At 44.9% G+C, this 21,451-nt stretch overlaps 1 protein-coding gene across 1 annotated transcript; it reads right to left on the bottom strand.

Moving 5' to 3' along the window:
• Positions 1-236: 236 nt before the first annotated feature.
• sin3b (SIN3 transcription regulator family member B) lies at positions 237-20,730 on the bottom strand. Its single transcript, XM_008302184.1, has 19 exons — positions 19,815-20,730; positions 17,721-17,827; positions 17,199-17,352; positions 15,567-15,935; positions 15,065-15,220; positions 14,001-14,129; positions 13,725-13,814; positions 13,430-13,548; positions 12,905-13,118; positions 11,549-11,665; positions 10,093-10,331; positions 8,900-9,083; positions 6,775-7,657; positions 5,309-5,478; positions 5,060-5,233; positions 3,620-3,712; positions 3,430-3,524; positions 1,735-1,933; positions 237-1,563 (listed from the first exon to the last, which is right to left on the bottom strand). Exons 1-19 carry the CDS (start codon positions 19,923-19,925, stop codon positions 1,327-1,329), a joined length of 3,840 nt encoding a protein of 1,279 aa, XP_008300406.1. The 5' UTR covers positions 19,926-20,730; the 3' UTR covers positions 237-1,326.
• Positions 20,731-21,451: the final 721 nt, after the last annotated feature.

The raw sequence follows: 21,451 nt of genomic DNA, 5'->3' as shown, positions 1-21,451 counted from the left end.
TTTTTCCCACAATAAAATCATTAAAAACTGTTTCCCAGATCTACAAGATGGCCAAAGATATTTCATGATAATCTTCCCCAAACAGTAGATTAAACGATTAGGAAACTAGCGACAGACTCTGGTTTATCTTTTGTTGACTGTATCAGTAGTTTTCCGGTAACGTGCAGCCGCTCGGCTTCGTCTCCCGTCCGTCTACAAACTCTGTCCAGCCGACAAACGAGCTGCCAGTCAGCGTCTAAGAAGGTCACAACTAGGTTGTTTATTTTATGATAACTGATACAGGATAAATGTTATACATTCTATTTTAACACTGATATTTTGCTTTTTATTTTCAATGTCAGTATGCAAAAAAAACAAAAGAAAAAAAACAAAGAGGACGATGCAAAGTAAACATTTGGTGAAATCAATGAATATGATACATAATTTGACTGCTTTATCAATATTAAACCAATTAATTTTTAAGGACTCCTTTTTGCCCTGGTGATAACTTGTTTAGCTACAACACAACAAAAAAAAAAAAAGAAAAAAATACAAAAAAAACAAACACAAACATCGAGAGTTGGCTGACAGCAAACACTGTAAAGAACCACGTGATCTTTAGATGCATCGATCCACTGGTGTAGATGCATATATAAAAATACAGGATCCCTGCTGTATATATATGCACATACAGTAATAATGCAGTTACTATAGTCGTGGAGCCTGTACTGGGCCCACAAACAGACAGAATGAAGAGAGCAGGATACACATACATACACACGTTTACCATTATCTCTCCATATAAACACGCATAAACCAACCAACCAACCAACAAGCAGAAGGCTCTCTGGCTTTAGAAGCTAAAAACTACACTTGACTTTAAAAAAAAAAAAAAAAGAAAGAAAGAAAAGAAAAGAAAGAAAAGAAAACAGACATTCACATTTCTGAAACAAACTCCAGGATTTTGTGACTTCTCGCCTGATCGACCGTCTCAGTCCGTCAGTCTGACCGCCTTTAGTGCCACCAGAGAAGCTAGAATGAAGAAGATGCTGAGGATGATGATGAACTCCGTTTGTGCCGTTGTGTCCGACTCGTCCCGTCCGTCGGGACCGAGTTCGCTCTCGCTGATTACTTTCGCCGCCGTCCGCTGGTCCTGGTCTCCACATCGTCACTCCTCGCGCTGCGCACTCATTCACCGACTCACTGCCAGTTTCTTCATCCACGAGTGGAAGTGAATGAGTGAGCACGCTGTGGAGGAAGGCGGAGCGACGGGACTGCGGCTGTTTGTGTCTGTTGTGTTTAGTGTGCGGATGTCCTGTAAGTCCATGCATTTACCTGTGTGGGCCTCTACGGCGAGGACGGGGCTTTGCTACTGCTGTAATGAACTTGGTATCTGTTGACCGTTTGCCCCTTCACCTCCGTCGACAGGCAGGTGGTCTTGCAGGGGATGATGTCCTCCTCCTCCTCGCCCATTAGCCAGTTCTGCACCGAGCGCTCGGCCGAGGCTGTAACGTGATTGGCCAGCCAGCCCTGGTGCCACTTGTCAAAGCGTTCGTGCTGGCTCGCTGCCACTCTGTGCTGCGACTGTGGAGGAAGAGGAAAAGCTGTCAGAGCCTCGTCTGTGAGCCACCAAACAGGATTTAACAAGCAGAGAATGTACGAGCGGGGCTGGATCGTCACGACGTTACTCAGATTCACCAGAACACTGACAAAGCACCACATCGTGTCTAAATATAACCGGCGGCTGCAGCCCACCTTCCTGGCCTTGACCAGCGCTCCTCGGCGGTACATGTAGTCCTCGGAGTTCATGACAAACACCATCTTGTGAGTGTTGAGTTTGAATCGGCAGTCCAGGCTGCCGGCGTTCTCCACGCCCAGCTGACGGTGCCACTCCCTCCTGCAGCGCATCGCCTCCACCTGACGCACCTGCCAGCGACGGAAACGCCGCAAGTTCCTGCCAGACACAACGTATTGATTAGAGCTGGAAGTAATGACAACGTTCATCTGACATATGACTAATTAATATATTTATATATGTTAAGACAGCGTTAATCTTTACAGATGTTACCGGAGGTGGATGACGGTGGATCTGTAGTGAGTCAGGGAGCAAACTTCTCCACCTCTTAGTCACATTCCAGACATCTATCAGGACTTTTAATGAACTAAACTACAAGCTGCCAAAACTCTGACTTACTTAAATGAACTTGTAAACATTTTAATTACACATCTTACGGACTCCTTCTATGTTATGTCCTTAAACACATATAAACATGTGGAGCACAAACATGAGAAAACCTGTGAAGTCCAGTTTAAAACGTGGCTGACATGGAGGTTATCCTTCAGCGTTACAACTCACAATTAATTAGTTCTTTGGTTTATAAAACATCAGAAAATGGAGAAAAAAATCAATCAGTGTCTTTCAATGCCCAGGTAGCATCCTTAAATGTCATTCTTAAGTCCACTTTATCATCACAGAGGATAAAGAAACCAGAAAATATTCACATTTAGGAAAGTTGAATTAGAAAATTTGCTTTTGTCCTTAAAAAAAAAAAAAAAAAGACTCAAATCAATAAATTGATTATAAGATTAGTCGATTAATTCAATAGCTGACATAGTCAATTAATTATATTCAGTTGAGACTTTGTCAGACAGACGCTGGTTGTTTCTGATCATCGGGTAAAAACGTGAACAGGAAAATGAAAGTTAAAGTTCCTGCAACCTGTCGGCGGTGCGTTCATTTAAAACGCAGCATCTCATGTGACCTAAATACTGTAATTTCAACCAGACTTAATACAGACGGCGTGCAGAAATTTAAATGTACTTTTGTTGCCCTGGAATTATATCGAATCACACAAAGAAATGTTTAAAGAAAGAAGGATGTAAGAAGCACACGAAGGTCCCTGTGACATTATAGCATGTTGTAATGAGTGCAATATGTTGTTAATATGCAACGACCTCTGTGCTTATTATTGAATTTCATCTTTGTTTGTAGAGTTTTTATATACATTTCTTTATATTTTTCTGCACTGAAAACTCTGCACCGTACTTTTCGTTGTACTCGTTGCACTATCAATAAAGCAAATCTGATAAATGTCGTTCATTTTTCACATATATGAGCGAACAAACGTCCTCGTGGTGACCGGTGTGTCAGCGCTGCAGTAATGTGCATAAACAATACGTAGATGTGGCCCGCTGTGCATTTACGGAGCTTCCAAGTGGACAACAAAGCAGCATAATAGCAACAATTACGCGTCTGCAGCTGTCTGCAAAGTGGTATCATCAGGGCTCCAGAAGATCAGCAGTAAGTGCCTGGAATCAGGGATCACAGCTTTATCTGGCCGTGATATTCATACGCAGGTAACAGGTGGCTGTGAGACTGTAAGGAACACACACAGCCTAAACGTCAGCTGTGTAGAAATGACGTGTCTCTGCCGTGTTTGAGCGTCGTACCTGGGCAGGAACACGGGTTTGAAGAAGTATCCTTCAGCCTGAGAGCACAGACTGGACTCTGTTCCCACAAACTGCTCCATGTAGCTCGACAGGCACTGAAGGAGGAAAGAGTTTGACTTCAGTCTCATTAATCATTTCAAGGTTTCCGCGTCCAAACGAGTCCACGCGTGTTTTACAGGCGTGCGTTTACCTGAACGTCCAGCGGATCGTCGGCCTGGGCCTCCTCGGTGTCCAGCAGCTCGATGGTCATCGTCACGTGACCCGTGTTCTGGATGAACATCACCTGCACAGAAACAGAACAACGTGTGAATCAGCTACAGCTGGATAAAAGCAGGTTCATGGTCTTAAAGCGTCTGCTATGGAAGCAGGAGGAAGGTGCTTTTTAGAATGCAGCTGAAATAGAAACTGAGGGTTCTGCATTAGCATAGCACCGCTAGCTCCTTCTGAAACATCCAGCAGCACCTGAATCAACACATTCACGTTTTTTCCATCCTGACTGTGTCGCTGATAAACGCCTTAGTGACAAATTGCTAATGCGCTGACAAAACAGCTTCCTGTTTTATTTTACAGGAAAAAAAAAGTCTCACGGTGAAGCTGGAGGCGCTGCTTGCATCTGTCCTGCACAAAGTCTGTGGACAAGTCAGCAAACTGAGTCGAGCAGAATGTGGCTCAGCACAGGAGGGTCGACACGATCTGTTCTTTTGACCAACAGTTTGTTTAATTATCACCAAAGGCCTGAGCGAGAGTGATTATTTACAGAGCAGATACAGGTAGATGACGTCCTACACATCTGTCCCCATCAACACGAGACTCTGGCATCAGCTCCAGAATCACTCCATCTACCTCAGACACACACTTCTTGCTCCATGCTGCTGTTTCGTATAATATACAGTGAAAAAAATCAAAATAAAAAACTGCATATTTGCGAGTCACACTGGTGCTCCTAGTTATACAACTCTGAAAGGGCCGTCTCCAAAAACGGCTGCAAAAGGCGACTGAACGACTTCAATGTGGAGTCCTGTGGTTCAACGAAGCTCATGCATGAGTCCAATAAAGAAGATTTGTTTACTGAGCTTTTCCTGCTGCTCTACACTCAGTGTCACTGCACTCCTCCTCCAATAATCTACCTGCCCAAGTTCTCTAAACCAATCAGACCTCCGTCACTCCTCCTGATCGTACGTCCCTCCTCATCCACGTCGTCTCCGTCAGCTGTCTGTTAACTTCAGTGTTTAGTCTGTCCCGTCCTCACCTCCGCTCCGTGATCTTGTTTATCAACAGACTCTAACCACTAAAAAAATTTGAATCCATCACACTGGTTTCTGCACAATAACCTTCGTCTGGACTCTATTATGATCTCTCCTTATTAACATGCTGTTAAACTCACAACAACAGAGATAAAATTGCGACCGAAAGCCTTGAACGTCTTCAGATGATAAATGAAGCTGGAGTGAAGCAGGCTGAACCTCTGATCCAGTAAATGTTTCCTCACAATAACAGCTATTACTGATGCACTTTGCCTTTCTGGGGCTCTGAAATTTATACCACCCTCTAAAATTACGGCAAATTTTCCGCTGCAGAGAAAACGGGGCTCCGTAATCGGAAACGGCGAAGCGCGTCGATCAGGACTCACCTTGAAGCAGTTCTCCTCGGCCATGACTCGCTCGGCTTTCCACTGGTAGCTGGTCTCCCAGGCTGCTCTGACGCACTGCGAGGACAGGTTGCCCCCCGCTGCCCCTCGCTTCCTCTCGGCCAGGTAGAGATCCACCACCTGCAGACACACCTCGTCGCTCACCAGGTGCTGCAGCTGGAACCAGAGAGGCGGGGCTTAGAGACAGCGCTGCGAATGTGAATGAAAGCGAACGCTCAAAACTCGTCCTACCTGCCGAATGATGTTGTGGATGACCTTGTCGATGGTGAAGCCGATGTAGGCGTGGATGGTGAACATCTCCCTCAGCGTGTCTTCGTACTGTGTGGAGTCCAGGTTGCCGTCCAGCAGGCTGCGCACCATGTCCAGGAAGGCCGGGTAGTATTCCTCCAACTCCACCTCGCCTGTGGAAGAAAAGCGACGTCACATTTAGTGATGAGCATGAAGGTACGAGTCAGCGTGGATCCGTTCTGGACAAAGCGTCTTCTAACCCTTCATGATTAAATACCAGAATCCAGATGTAGTCCTCAACCAAAAGACGAGCAACAAACCGTCGATTAACAACTGAAACATAATCAGTGTTCTTTTGATAATGCAAGTCATAAAAACACCAAAAACTTAATGATTCCAGCTTCTCAGACATGAAAATGAGCGACTTTCTTGGACTTTTAATGCAGTAAATTTAAAGTTGTTGGTGGTTTTGACTGCTGGTCAAGCTACACACCACACATCCCAGAGCCTTCCTTTAATTTATCACAGTTTTACTTTTCTTTGAACTGTCTTTTATTTCTTTAGATAACACTTTGTACCTTTTCTAACAACGAGCTGGGTCTTATACACCGTGTTGTGTCTTTTAAATCGGTTCAGGACGTCAAAAACAAATCTTCTGCTCCACGTAATGAAATTCTTCCTCAGCGGACACAATATCTCACCAAACCACAGTTAAACTAATAAACATCTACTGTGTGAGTGGAGGATATATGCTCTTATTCATTTATTTTTCAGTCTTTATGCTGTTTCAGAGGTGGACCATGTGATTCTAATCCAGTATATTTTGTCGTTACTCTCGGTTTGCTAGCTTTCTGTTCCGTCTGTGGGCACCAATAAAAATGTGGTGTTCGTGCAGAGCTCCGGCTCTTTAAATGGGAAACAGACAAACTGGCTTGAACTGATCCACACGACACTATTTCAGCGTGTCCTCAACACGTCTGCGCTCGTGCACGTTTGTGCTCGTGCACAGGACAGGACAGGGCCGAGCTACCTAAACACGCTAACTAACTGAACAGCAACGGGTTTTCTCCAGAACTGCTTTAAATACTTACAGGGTCAAAATAAGGCACAAGTTTCTAAACATAACTGGAATGTTTCTACACATTCAATCCATTTAACACACAGCATCTCGTAGTAAATCCATTATTTAAGCCATCCTATAATAGAAACTCTCGTATTTAGTGCTGATTATTTAAAACTAATCGTCCTGATGAGGTCGTTTGTGTACTATTTGTTGGTGAGATGCTTTCTGCATGTCGTTGCCTTGTACCTGTGACGCATGCATTGACAATAAAGTTTAATCTAATCATGGTTCGAGGATCTGATGTAAAACTCAACCACCTACACCGTCCACTGAGTCAAACATAACTCAAATTAAACACTTTGGCCTTTTCTAGATTTGCACGATCGCCATTTGCAGCTGAACTCACTGGGCTGTTTGAGGCGGAGCTCCATGGCGAGGTCGCACGCCTTTTCCCTCCGTCCCTCCGCCGTCAGCAGCCTCTCTCGGCTCTGCTCGGCCCGGTGCTCCAGCAGCTGCCGCTCAGCTTGCCGGTAAACCCGCAGCAGCCGCGAACACAGAGTCTGGTGCAGCCGCAGGAAGAAATACCAGTTGTTGTTGACGAAGAAAAGGTTGTAGACGCCGTCCAGCTCCTTCTGGTGCTCCGCTTCGGGGTCGCGCAGGTCCACCTTCTCCCCGGCCGCCCCTGAGCTCGTCTCCATCGGCGTGGACCCGGGGGTGGACGAGGTGGTGCCTGCAGGCTGGCTCATGCTACTGGAGGTGGTGGAGGCCTCGGTGTCGGCCGGTTGGGAAGGGCTGCAGCGCCTCCTCCTGGACTCCCCGTTGAGGTGCTGCTGTGGTTGGGACTGCGTCTGGGACTGTGATTGGGCAGGTTGTGGTTGAGACTGACTACCTGTGGTTGCCGCCGCCGCCGCTGCTGCTCCCGATGCATTACTAGAATTACCGTTTCCTCCTCCGCCTGCAGCCGCTGCAGCTCCTCCGACTCCTCTCTCTGCTCCCTCCTCGGGCTCAGCCTCCTCATCAGTCCATTCTTCGGTGTCGCTGAGCTCGCCGCGGCGGGAGAAGAACAGGTCGGGGACAAAGTGCTGGATGATGCGCTTGATGTGGTCCTTGTCGTCCTTGTGGATGGTGGGCTGACGTTTGACGTGGTAGATGATGAGTGCGGCGGCGTCCTCCAGGATCTGTTTGTCCTCGTAGGTGAACACCATGTGGGGCTCGCTGGTTGAGGCCGAACCGGAGCCGTTGCGACCCTGCTGGCCAACTCCGCCCTCCTCTGTGCTCTGCTCCTGACGCTGAGAGGAATAAAAAAAACAACAACAACAACAAAAATGAATGCAGGAAAATGAACTGCCACGGGCTGAGTTTAGAAATTAAAATCATTGATTGTAATCACTTCAGAGAAATGAATCGCCCAGATGAACTGTAACACACTGCAGCCACAAGGTTTCCTCCACATACAAGGAAGTCACAAATCAACTCTTGTTTGCTTGTTCTGAAGCTTTTCACCTCGTGTTCAGATATCTATACTTTTATACCATATCATGTGCCGTACAAAGGTTTAGTACGTCCCAATACATAGTAAGTCGAATGCACTGTGCCAGAAATACCCAGACGTACGACTGCATTGGGTCGGGTTTGTCAGTATGCAGGCCGGCATGCTTTTCTGGCCATTCTGACCCACAATCCCCTGCACAGTTACGCAACCGTGTGTCACGCAAGTATAAACAAGCTTGAGCCTCGGAGTGCAAAGACAGATGACAGCTCCGTTTGCTCTGCAGACTGCGGCAGTCAAAGTTTAAAGCGCAATGTTACGGTGAAGTAGAACGTTCCAGTCGCGTGCAGCGGTGCGAGGGCAGCTGTAGTTAATGCAAAAGAAAAAGAAGTCTACGATTGAGAACGCAGCCGGAGTCTCGAGTTGATGCCGTCAGCTTGTTTCTCAGATCAAACATTAACTTTTAAGTCAACTTAAAGTCACATGAAGTTTAAACTAATTACAACTTCAGATGAACAAACTCAGTTGTCTCGTGCAAGCAGCAGAACAACGGTCCTGAAACGTCTCGTCAGCTTCTGGATCTTGTGTAACTGTTTTCTGTTTGGGATGATCTGGCTTTGAATTATATTGTTTTTTCAAGTTAGAACATCGGGAACGATTTCATTTTGTCTTATCTGGGCCAACTTAAGGTGTGGTATTATAACCTAGCCCCAAAGTCATACAGGAATGTAATCCGATGCTTCACACGAGGCCTTTTGGACATTTGTCATTTCTCTGGAATCTCGTTGACAAAAGCTTCGCTGCGAAAAAAAAAACACCTCAAAAGTCGAGACACTTAAAAGTTTGATAAAGAAAAGCAAAAACTAGAATTCAAAACAGCTCAAATGTGTCTCAGCAGCTCACAGACAGACTTCCTGATCTGTGCACAGAATTCAGTTTCAGTGGTTTTGGTACAAAACCCCAAAATATCTGATAACAAGCCTTCCCTACTTCACACCTCATCGTTTAATCAGCTCTAGAGATCGAATGCGGGAGCTTTTACCTCATCGTAGACGCTTTCGATCTCGTTGAGGAGACTCTTGGACCGCAGGGCCTTCATGTCGTTCTGTTTGAAGTTGACTCCTTGGTGGTCCAGGGACTTCAGGTAGGCCTTCTCATACTGCTCCCTCCAGATCTTGTTGAAGCCCTGCTGGGCCTCTCTCCACTCCTCCTCCTTGGCTTTCAACCTGGAGACGAAAACACAACTTCAGTCCTTGTTCTTCTGTGTAGAAGGAGTCTTTTTAAGATGCACCGTTTATGTAGCAGGACGAACAAAGATCACCGCCTGCTAATGCGAGTATCGTATTCATGCTAACTCAGCAACTAAACCTTGCTTACTGCTTAAACTTCCCCATCAGTAGTATAAACGGGAGAACGTGGTCTCTGACTGCAAGCAGCAATCACATTTTTATACGCACAAAGATCTAAAAATGAAAACTAGAGTTACCGCCACATGGTTTTATGCCTCCACTAACCAGTCGAGCTGCAGTTTACAACCGTGTCCAGTGAAGACTAAAGTGTGTGAGTTCAGCGAGAGAATAAAACAGATTACAGGTACGAGTTCACCTGTTTGGCCAATAAAGCAGATTCTGATTAAACACGAGAAGCTACAGATTCTGAAACGTGGAGGCTTCGTCTTCAGCGCTGAAAACCTACACAATGACCACAGTTTCAGGTTGAGCGCTCAGTGTCACCCACTACGCATCCAACCGAATGTGAAATATGTTCTCGATCGTCCCTTCTGTCCCTGCTGCTGAATAATGGCCAGAAAAGTGTTTTTGCAGAACATTAAAATGTCACAGCCAAGTCGACCTTTGGATATGAAGTTGTCATTTCACCCTATTGGTCATTTCTGTGAAGCTTTTGTCATAAGTAGCACATAGACTCATGAGTTATGGACAAAGAGTGTGTTTTGTGAGGTCACAGCGACTTTGGCCACCAAAGTCTAATCAGCTCATCAGCGTTTGTGCCAAATTTCACAAAATCGCCTCAAGGTGTTCCTGATGTATTATATTCACAAGTATATGACGGACTGACAAGCCTCTCCGGCGCTCAGGTATAATTAGACCGCTTCATCAATGTGTTGAATTAACATAACGTTAATGCATGTGCATATAAAGACAGCAAAAAATGCTGAGACGACAAGTTCTGCAAAGAAGTCTGAGCTAACAGCAGCCAGAGAAAGACAGTCCTGACCTCTTCAGCACCACAGGCACAGCGGTGGCGGGACTCCTCTTCAGTCCCTCGATGATCTCAGGGGCTTTGTCGCCATAGATACGATACACAGCACGGCGCTGGATGACCTCAGAGGTGCCGCCCAGGCAGTCGTCTAGTCTGAATCGGTCCTGGTCCTCTGGTGACAGGCGGGACAGCTTCTTCTGGACGCTCTCTAACACCCTGATGGTGGCCAAGTTTGTCTCCAGAACGACATCCAACTGTAAGAAAAGAGTCAGACACGGAGCTTTAAACTGAGCATCAGCGACAGGACAGAGTTCAGTGCTGGATGTGTTAAAACATCTCTGATGTCAGGCTCACAAACAGATAACACACACACACTAAACAAGCTGGGATGTTCACGCAAACTTCTCGGCTTTACAAGAAAGCATAAAACAGAATTAAGGCTAATGTGGTTTTTTAAAATTATTATTTGTCAGTTTGTTCTCCAGGCTGCCAGGTGTCTCGGTGGTTAGCACCGTCGCCTCGCAGCTAGAAGGTCGCCGGTTCGTGCCCCGGTGAGGACACCCGGGATCTTTCTGCGTGGAGTCTCCATGTTCTCCCCGTGCAGCGTGGGTTCTCTCCGGGTTCTCCGGCTTCCTCCCACAGTCCAGAAACATGCTGAGGTTAATTGGTGATTGTAAATTGTCCGTAGGTGTGAATGTGAGTGTGCTTGGTTGTCTGTCTCTAAGTGTAGCCCTGTGATAGACTGGTTACCTGTCCAGGTGGGATAGACTCCAGCCCCCCATGATCCCAGAGAGGATTAAGGTGTAGAGATGATGGATGGATGTTTGTTCTCCAGGGCCAGTACAGATTATTTGTAATTTAGAACTACGGCTAACTGCTATCTGGAAGTGATGCACGTTATTATCACTAAATATGAGTAATACAAACAGGAGTGACGGCATCAGAGCATCATGTGACACTTGGACGTTCTCCTCTGTTTAGATAAAACATTTTGTCATCTCTCCTCTAGTTTCATCTGCTGTTCAATCACTTTTATTGCCCACTAAGGTCCACATCTTAAAGCACTACTCATAATTGTTTTCCTTCTAATCCATGGCTGCCTCCTAACTTCGCCGCTAGCTGCTAGCGTAGCCTCAGTCGGTCCGAAAGCGGCTCATTTCCCGATTCTGTGGTGACGGCTCTGCTCCTTTGTTCAGTTTTTATGGGTTGTGTCTCTGCTAGAGAGACTTATCTGTCAGCTGGAGCTGAAAGCTCAAATGAATCTCACTTTAGAGAGATGTTACAGGGATTCCTGATAGCATAGCTGCAGGCCTGACAGCAAGCCTCTTAGTGGTAACCGTGTAAGTTCCTGTTGCACTGACATCAACAAGTGAAGCAACAAGGAAGCTGCGTATAAACGTATTTTATCGGTAATCTGTTATTAACAATAACATCCATAATCTGAAAAATGACCTCGTTATGATGTACGTACCTCAAATCTCTCATCCTCGCAGCGATGCAGCTGCTCCTCATAAGGAGTCTTCTTAGAGCTAACAAAGGTGGAGTCTTCTGACCACGACGGGAAAGACACCCAGGTGTCGTTCAACACCTACACGTAGAACAGAGGAAGACGTAATAAATAAACCAACGAGAAGACCATTCCTACAGGAACACATTTCATAATGACGTACTTTCAGCGTTTCTCTGAGTGTTTCATTGAGCTACAGGTGGCAGCAACACATCAGGAAACATAAGAACACACCAGCAAAGGCAAAGAAGAGAAAGACTACATGTAAGAACACATGGACACAAACAGTAGGTTTCAAACTGATAAGAAAAGTGAGGATAGGACTGCCACCAGCGACTATTTCATCTATTGATTGATCTATCAACTATTTAATGATTCATGTGAACGATTAATTTTCCTGTTACAAAGCTAAACAACGTTTTCACTCAAGTTATTGTATAATGCAGTTAAAAAGAGGGTTTATTATTCAAGTTCAAAAGAAACTTACAAGTTCTATCAAACTTCTTTGCAAAGTGAGAAAGTTCAGTCCGTCTATTCGACAACATGCCTCACAGACACGGTGGATACTTTTACTGCGTTTCGGTGCTTTGTACTTGTACATGTGTAATGACAATAAAGTTGAATCTAATCTAATCTAATTTTACAGCACCGAGCAGCCGACGCAACTCTTACTTCTTACTACTAATTGTTCTCTGACTTTAGTAGCTGCTTCGATAGAGTCTAAAACAACACTGTTGAATTCACGGCACGGCTGTCGTCTTTAACTCATGCGTGTTGTGAGTCTGTCAGGCGACATCGTGGTTAGAAAATCTGGATTTTAACCACAGAGCAGCAGCTTGGTTAACATGTAAGAGGCGTTTCAGTCACTACTCTTGTCTGACAACAGGAACAGGAGATCAGTATATGTGAGCACAGAGAGCAGGAGAGAAGCTAACAGCTGTAAAGTGCCTCCTGCTTGTTTCTCTTCAGGTTTTCCTACATTGTGCTGCGCTGCTGTGATCTGCCATCCAAACTCTGCACAGTTTACAAACCACCTGTTTGTTCTGCGGTCATTTGAAGTACCTCCAACACTTTCAAAGTCTTTGAAAACTTTTAACAAACTGCAGCTGACGAATGACTTGAGCCAAAAACGACGGATGTCACGACGCAACAAGAAAACAACACTGAAGTTAAAAAAAACAAGCATCTTTTAAAGGCACTGACTGATCGATTATGTCGCCTTACAGATGGAAATCTAATCAGGGATGCTAACGTTTTGGACACTAAATGTACGACTCAATGCCGAGATCTCTTGGACGTGTCTTTGTAAAGCGGCCGTACCTCCTTGCAAAGGGCAGTGCGTCCGCTGCACTTGGGCTGCTGGTAGGTCTTGGGCAGTGCTCTGTAGCTGGACCCCAGGCGCTTGCAGGAGGCGTAATCCACCTCGCGGCCCCCTCCTCCCTCCATGTAGCGATCCGACAGCCCCGTCACAGCATGAGAGAGCTCTTTGTCCCCCAGAAATGACTTGAACTGTGTGTACAGTTCAGGAAACTTCCTGGAAGGAGACAGATGAACTCATGAATGAAATAAACCATAAATCAGGAGCAGACCAGCTGATCCACAGCCAAGAGTTGGAAACAATCTGAATGTGCTGCAGCTAAAAAATCTGCCCCATCACGCTACTGTAATGCTTATATCAGTAACGTTTTACAAATTCTCTAATGGAGCAGAAAGTGTTTCTTAAACATCAACATTTTAACACCAGAAAGCTGGACCCCTGCAGCGACAGTATTAACTAATTTGCGCATCCATTCCTCTCATTTTATCACACATGCATCCAGCTCGATTATCTTTCCATCAACTCACCCCAGAAAAGGAGTGACCAGCTGCAGCAGCTCGGCTCCCGAAACCACCTCCTGGTTAAACAAGGCGATGCAGCGCAGGAAGTTCTCGTACACCTCCTGGCTTTTAAACAGGCGGCGAACCTGCAGGATGAGCGGGTTGACGAGGAAATTAGAGCAAACACTTTAGAAAGCCGTGTAAAGACGGCAATAGAGGAAGTGTTGGGAAACTAACTAGAGTAGCAGCGAGTCGGAAGAACAGCACGAACTGAAGAAGAAGGAAACCCAACGTTAATCTGCCACTAAAACGGGTGTCTCACCTTATCAAAGAAGGAGAATTCTCTTAAGACTCCATGTTTGCCAACTGAAGCGAAGGACTGATCTTTGGTACAGGAATACTTCATTTTTTTCTGGATAAAAAAAAAAAAAGAATCAGTATTTAATAGTCTTTAAAAACTTATCAGAACATTTGAGTCGTAGCTTTGGGAATGTGTAAAAAGTGGGGGCTGCTGAAACTTTTTAGAGATCAAGGACATGCGTTACATACAGCACATCTGAGCATCGCCCCGGGCGGTTATTCTAAATCGAGGATTTACCTTGAGCAGTGGGGACATGTGCTGCAGAAGTATGGGCCTGGGCCTCTTTTTGTTCTGTTTGGTTATCGTGTCCTCTTCGTCCGGCCTTTTCAGCTGCTCTTTCCCTCCTGTCAGCGAGCTCCCCGTGAACTACAGGAGACAAAGTACACGGCAAAGGCAGGAAAAAGGTGAATTAAACTCGTGTGAACTTTAGCTAACATATAAAAACAATATATCCTCAGTGAATTGAACATTCAAAGCAGAGCAAACAAAAAAAAGAAAGCCACTCAGTGGTTCAAAAGCTTAAAAAAAACGAATTATTGACAATTTTGCTTAAATAAAAAGGTCAAACGAATAATCAGCATCAAGATATCTGACAATTAAGGAGCTCAGCTAATCCCTTCAGGTCTGACTGGTGTGTGATGTTTTTGTGTTGCACTTTAAATAACAGAAGAAAACGTACTTCTTGTACTGCGTTGATATAAATATTATCAGCATTATATTTCTGAGAAGTAGCACAGACACACGAAATGTCAACGGTTATTCAAATGCGAGCTGTATTTTAAAAAACCTAGAAAGAGGAACCATTGATCTGGTGGATGTCATCTCAGATAGTGGTGCTGCTTCACTGTCTCAGATTGTGCTTAGAGCTTAAAGTACAGGCTACAGGCTGTATTTTTAGTAGGAAATATACACTTACAGGAACTTTCTTGGGCCCCAATACCACCCTTATTTAAAGATTTTGCACTTTTTTCCCCCATTTTAAGGGCTAATAATGTAAAAATGGCCTCTGCTGGAGCCCTCTGGAACAATTTCACTCAATTTTATGGCTGTGGGAGTTATATTTTTTGGAATATTGAACCCTTTTTGAGAGTAAAAATACAAATAAAATGCTCACAATTCTGTAAAAGTAGTTTCCAGAACTTAGTTTTGGGTCACAAACAATAACTAAGTAAACTCTGGTCGAAATCTGAGCGAGCACAGCGAACTTAGTTCTTGAATTCTGTCCGATGCGACACTTTAGGATGTTTATCTGCTTCGAAAGTGAAATATTATTTATCTGCGTGTGCTGCTGCTCGACTGACCAGCGATCTCTTGGCATCCGGCAGGAACTGTCCAAACTCGGCCAGCAGGTCTTCTTGCCCCTTGAAGAGACTGGCAACTTTAGAAAACACCTCATCCTCCGTCATCCCGCTGCTGCCTCGGCTGCCCCGGCTCTCCTTCACCTCCAGCTGCTCCTTCTGAACGGGTTATAAGAGGGGGAAAAAAAAATGTTGTTCGTGTGTGACGGATCAGAATTAACTTAGAAAAGTGAAATATTTTTGACCTCGCTACACACCGGCAATAATATTATGCAAGAGGCAGAAATTCTGTCGCTGTCCCGGAAGGAACTGGAAATGTAAGACTTCAGCTATGACTTTTATTTTGCTGTTTGGTTCCTTTTTTAAAATAACAACAAAAAGGATCTTTGAAAAGACACAGAGTCATTACTGAAATATCAATGCTGAGGACGTCCACTTTGCCAAAACCTACCAACAACTCTTTTATATTACAAACTACAAGTAAATTATTTTATTTCTACAGCACCTGATACGTGTGCAGGATTTCTAGGAAGGCTCTGTAGATCTCCGGGTGGTCCAGGAAGCGGTTTTTAATCTTGTTCACGTAGCTGATGGCACTGTCGAATTCTACGGGGCTCGTCTCGGAGGCGGGCGGAGACACAGACGAGGTGGTCGCCTGATTCTGGCCCTCTCTGCTGGTCAGGGGAAGCGAAAGTCTGCTGGGAGGCTCCGGAGGTCCTGCTGCCGACGTTGAGGAAGTTTGGGACTCCGACGAGGCCGGCTTGACTTCGCTGGTCTGGGCAGGTCCGGCTTCAGTGTGGGTGGCAGAGGCACTACCTGAGGTCGCAGCCACTGCAGGGGTGGTCGTGCTCTTCCCCTGCTGGCCTGGGGATACCTGCACAGATGAACAGCGGTACGGAGAAAACCGTAAGTTCAGGTGGCGATTAAAACTCAGCGGTAAGCGATTTTAATGTGTTGCTACAGAAATATTAAACACTTGAGCTGGACTTGTCTCGGTGGGTTTGGCTGAAAGCTCTCCCTCGTTCATTATGAGAAAATCAACAATAACACACTTTGAGGCGCAACCGGATGGAAACTAATAAGGAAAAAAAAACTAATGAACTGCAGCCCTGCATTGATTGAATGAGCATCCCCTGGACATACTTACAATGTGGGAGTTTTTTTGAAAGCAGCATCATTTTATTTAGCATGTTCCTATGCTAGAATAAAACGGTGGACAGTTTAAAAAAAACAAAAAAGTGCATTGTATTTCCTTTAAATTCATATTTAGAAGCTTGAAGTGACATAAAACTCCCTGAACAGTGCACCTAGACGGAGTGAATTAGCACTACGAGGTTAAAAGACAAACACATGCAAGAATCAGAGCTGCTGCTATTTCTATACAATCGCACACGTTCAATGAAAACTTCCCAAATTGGAAACGCGGCCGCAAAATTCAAGTAACACTCTGCATGTACACCTCTGCTGCTCGCCGGGCTGCCAAAATTCCTTTATCAAGCTATCCGCTTCCCAAACAAGAACATCTCAGACAAAAGAAAACATCTTTGGCATTTATTACTTGGCTATTGGTGGAAACATAAAAAGAAGAAACGGAGGGACTGAAACTGGGCTGCATTCATCCTGAGTCCCGTCAGACAAAACTCAAAACACTCCACAAATCAGAGCAAATGTAAACTGAATTAAAACTGAACCTGAGCTGCGAATCGGTGTTGAATCGCACTGCATGAAATCATGACAAACTTCCTGTTGCAGTCATTCTTCTACAGGAGTCCAGACTATGTTATGTCCGTATTAAAATAAGAGACTGCCGCCTACTGTACTACACTTTACAGCTCAGCGTGACGTATTTAGCATTTTTGACGAGATTGTAAGCGTTTGTGCGAAACAAACACAGGAAAAGGCAGCACTGCAGTGGTGAACCTTATTTAACTACCAGACAGACGGTTCTGCTGCCACGTCTCGTTGTGAAACCTTCCGAGCTTTTTTGAGGCACGGCAGAAGAAGCTCACCTGTAAGACTTCACATGCTCTGTGGGCTTCCACATGAGTTTGTAATGACTGAGCTGCTGCAAGTTTCATAGACTTCGAGATGAATAAAGCACCAGTGTGTTGATGCAACTGTATGAAAAGGGTCTTACCTGTGTGGAGAACGGAGACTGGAGGAAAGCCATCCCATTCTTGGGGACCTCTATCCGGTACCCCGGCGGTAGGAAGGCATTGAAGCCCAAGACTAGGTCTGGGTGTCCGTGGAACAGCTGTGAGACACGATTTATCACCCCCGGTGTGTCGATGCTGTTCAAGAGGGCAGACAAAAAACATTTCAGTGGTGTAGCTGGCAGAGGCAAAGTGAGATTAGCTTCCACTGCAAAAAAAAAAACGCTTAATCAGAAACATACATTTGATTTAAAAAGGAGCACAGCTGAACTACTAATTAAAAATTCTGTCATCGCACACTTAGATGCCAACATAATTACACCTGTCGCATAATTAAAGTAGCTATCGGCACTTTTGTGTTCATTGATAAGTTGTAAAATGTGTGGTTTATCCTTGGCTGGTGACAAACTCCAACCATCACCACGTTAGGAGTCTCTTCATCTCATTCAGTACGTTTCAGTAAAACTCAGTGACCTCTGATTGTTTGAATAAATCTCCACGGATACCTCTGCGACTTGAACTCTTTCATGATGTCGAGAAACTTGTTGTATATGCCGGGGTCGTTCGCAAAACGAATTTTGACTTGGTCCAGATATGACAAGGCATCTTCAACCTAAAGCAAGAGGAGGAGGGGAAGAAGAAGAAAAACACAAAATCATCAGTAGAGCACAAAGCACAACCAGATAATAATGTTCTCCATGTCATCTTGTTGTGCTGCTGATGAAGTCGGACGCTACAGAAGTGTTGATTGTCCCGGTAATCACAATCAGTAAAAGGGGGCTTCTGTTTGTAGGTTCTTGAAGAAGCTTCTTGGATGAAACACCTCCAAGAACCAAAACGAATAAACAGGGGTGTGGATTCTCTAGGCACCCAAGTCAGGTCTTTATACAAGTAAGACGTAACTGGACTCTTGTTTTTAGGTTCTTGAAGATGTTTTGGTTTGAACTAAAGAAGCTTCTTGGACAAAACATCTTCCAGGAACCAAAACAAGGCGTCCGGCTGCTATTAAGAGACGTAGATTCGCCATCATCCAGCTAACGGTTATCATAAGAGCTTCAATAAAAAGCAAACAGACTTCTGTTTTAAGGTTCTTGAAGATGTTTCAGTCTGAACAGAAGACGAAACATCTTCCAAGAACCAAAACGAAGAGTCCTACTGCTCTCTACGGAGACGTACGCTCTCCGTCGTCCATTTCATGTTAATCGCAAGAGCTTCATTAAAAAGCAGATTCACCTTTGTTTTCAGTCTGAAGCTTCTTGGACGAAACATCTCACAAGAACCCAAACAAGGAGTCTGGCTGCTTTTAGGAGGTGTAGCTCTGCCATCATCCAGGTTATCATAAGAGCTCTGATAAACAGCACATTGACTCCTGTTTTTGGGTTCTTGAAGATGTTTCAGTCTGAATAGAAGCAGCTTCTTGGAAAGAGGAGTCCGGCTGTGTTGTATTTAAGCTCTGGGGACGTTACAGAGCTGGTAAACATGTTTACCAGGACAATAGCATGTCTCCACACCAATGCTGCACTGTCTTATTACCTCTGCACAAACCTAAATATGTGGATTTTATTCCCCCTCCTGGTGCTATGTGTATTATATATATTTCTTTGCATAGGTGGCTGGATGTATGGATTCTGTTTGCTTCCCTTCGTTGCCAGCTAAAGTGCTAAATCAACAAATCCACTAGTTAGCAGTACAAGCTGTACAAGTAACCGCTTAATAAATAAATAACTGGTCCAGATAAAACCGTGGAAACACCAGGGCAGCTTTTGTTCATCGGTGCACAAGCTTTTTTTTTCCCCTCACCGATCATACGACTGATTTTTGTGTGTCTAAAGGGGGTTCTGCGATGAGAACAAATGTGTCCAAACACAAAGCGTTGTGACAAATCTGAAGAGGGTTGTTGTAGCTAACGTTAGCCAAAGAGCCAGTCAACTGACGATAATAACTCCACCAACACTTACAACACCTACCCGCATACAAATTCATACAATAGTCACAGCTGGTGCCTGACCAACAGTGTCGTGTTGGCAAATTGTAATTGTAAAAGAAAGAAAAGAAGAAGAAGAGAGAAAAAAAAAGCCGCAAGGAAGACGTATTAAAAACAGTGCGATAACAAAGAAATGTGTAATGAAGCTGCTAATCAACTGAAATAGCCGTTCTTGGCTAGCCTGGCTGACGTCCTCCACTTTGTTCAGGGTGGCTGAGAAAAAAAAACGAACAAGGAGGAACTTCCCACAACCGAGTTAACGTTTTTTCTTTTTTTTTGCTGGCTGTTTATTGATACGGTTAAAATAGGAAAGTATCGCCAACTGTGCCACCACACGGACCCACTCACACGTTCGCTAAGCAAACGCAGCTCCCACATCTAACCTTAAATGTCAGCGTTGGGCTGTTTGGCGATGAATTACTTTTAATAGGCCAGCGAGCTAACCGAGGCTAGCCACGGCAGCCGTTCCTTTCACTACTCTCGACGGCGGCAGGGCAGCGAGAGAGAGAGAGAGAGAGAGAGAAAAGCCTCAAAAAAATCCGACATGGAACAAAATGGTTCTGACTCTGAGGGGACTTTTTTTTTTTTCTTTCCGCCTCTCGTCGTGTCTGCTTACCTTCAGCTTCTGGAAGTGCTGCTGCTGCACTTGCTTTTGTGTTATAACGTAAGGCTTGTCTTGGATTTGGTTTATTTGCTTCGCGGTGCTGTGCGCCTGAATCTTCGCCATTATCCCCGGCGACGGGAGGCTTTGGAGGAGCCGCTACCACAACTTGAGAGGGAAGCTTCTGGGTTTGTTACCTCCAGTTGTTGGCTAGCCGACAAACCTTGCTCTCGGTCGGGAAGCCAGCCTGCCTGCCTGCCTTGCCAGCAAGCGAGCGAGCGAGCGACCCTACTTCGGCTGGCTGGACAGTGTCGGCGCGGCGGACGGGAGCCCCGGCGGAGCGGAGGGTCGCTGACGGACGAGCCGCTACTCGCTGCGACTTTGATTAAAACATCGCGATGGAAATGGACGAGCCGAGGCAGGAAAAAAAAAATCAGCCCAGGGACAATGGTTGCCGTTTATTTAAAATAACTATCGCCTGTCTCTTTAAATTCGGCGGCAGCGGTCTGTCTTGGCGTCCGGAAGCCAGAGTAGGAGTGAAAAATTGAAAAAAGAAAAAAAAAAAAAAAAAAAAGTGAAAAATTGAAGTGCGCAGCCGCAGAGATGGGAGGAGCTGAGTTCACAAGAATCAGATTGCTCCACTCCCCCTTCACTGCTACAAAGAACAATGTTGGTCCATGCAAAGCGACAGCGACATACTTCACTGTGTACCGGGAGCTGCGCTTTACATGCAACTGGACTTTACGTTCAAGAATATAAAACAGGAAAAATAAAAGCAGCTAGACTCCTCTGCAGGGAGAAACTGAGGAGGTTTTTAATGGAGCTTCCTGGATCGACATGACCTGGATGACTGGGAATCTACACACTTAGTCACTTTGTATTTACAGCTACACAAACATACTCACAACTACAGGACTAGCAGCATGAGGAGCAATGATAAAAATAAAAAACAATGCTGGTCCATGCAGGAGCTTCACATAAACACTTTACATTAAAGAACCTTAAACAGGAAATAAAGCAGCTAGACTCCACTTTAAGGAGACACTGAGGGGCTTTTTATGAAGCTTCCAGGTCCGACATGACCCAGATGACTGAGAATCTACACTTATACACTCTGTACTTGCAGCTACAACGCTATGTTAAATATTTGCATTTAATAGTGACTCTCACATGAGCAATAATGAGAAGGAAACAGTGTTAGTCCATGCAAAAGCACAGCTACATACTTTATTATGAACCCAGGAGCTTCATTTTTTTGTGTTCAAGAACCTAAAACTATTCTCTTTATGGTGCATTTTACTGAAGCTCCTAGAACCACGATGATCTGGATGACCGACAGTCTACACCGACGTATTCATAAGTACAAGACTAGCAGCATGAGGAGTAATAAAGAGAATAAAAAAACACTGGAACAATGTTGGTCCATGCAAAGCCACAGCTACACACTTCACTGTGTACCTTCACTTAAATGCAACTGGACTTTAGATTCAAGAATCTAAAAAATAGCAGCTAGACTCGTCTATAAGGAGAACCTGAGGGGCTTTTAATGAAGCTTCCAGGTTTTACATGACCTGGATGACTGTGAATCTACACTTATACACTCTGTACGTGCAGCTACAAGGCTATGTTAAATATTTGCATTTAAAATGATT

Source organism: Stegastes partitus, unplaced genomic scaffold, assembly GCF_000690725.1.
Source record: "Stegastes partitus isolate 25-593 unplaced genomic scaffold, Stegastes_partitus-1.0.2 Scaffold1771, whole genome shotgun sequence".
NCBI classification, from domain to species: Eukaryota; Metazoa; Chordata; class Actinopteri; family Pomacentridae; genus Stegastes; species Stegastes partitus.
This window is presented reverse-complemented; position numbering and strand designations above follow the sequence as displayed.

Excerpts from the sequence above, each read along its gene's own strand:
- sin3b (XM_008302184.1), bottom strand. The coding sequence starts at position 19,925 with ATGGCGAAGATTCAGGCGCACAGCACCGCGAAGCAAATAAACCAAATC. Across the intron at positions 17,828-19,814 it reads AGCACTTCCAGAAGCTGAAG|GTTGAAGATGCCTTGTCATA; the intron begins GTAAGCAGACAC and ends CTCTTGCTTTAG. Across the intron at positions 3,525-3,619 it reads ACGATCCGCTGGACGTTCAG|TGCCTGTCGAGCTACATGGA; the intron begins GTAAACGCACGC and ends TTCCTCCTTCAG.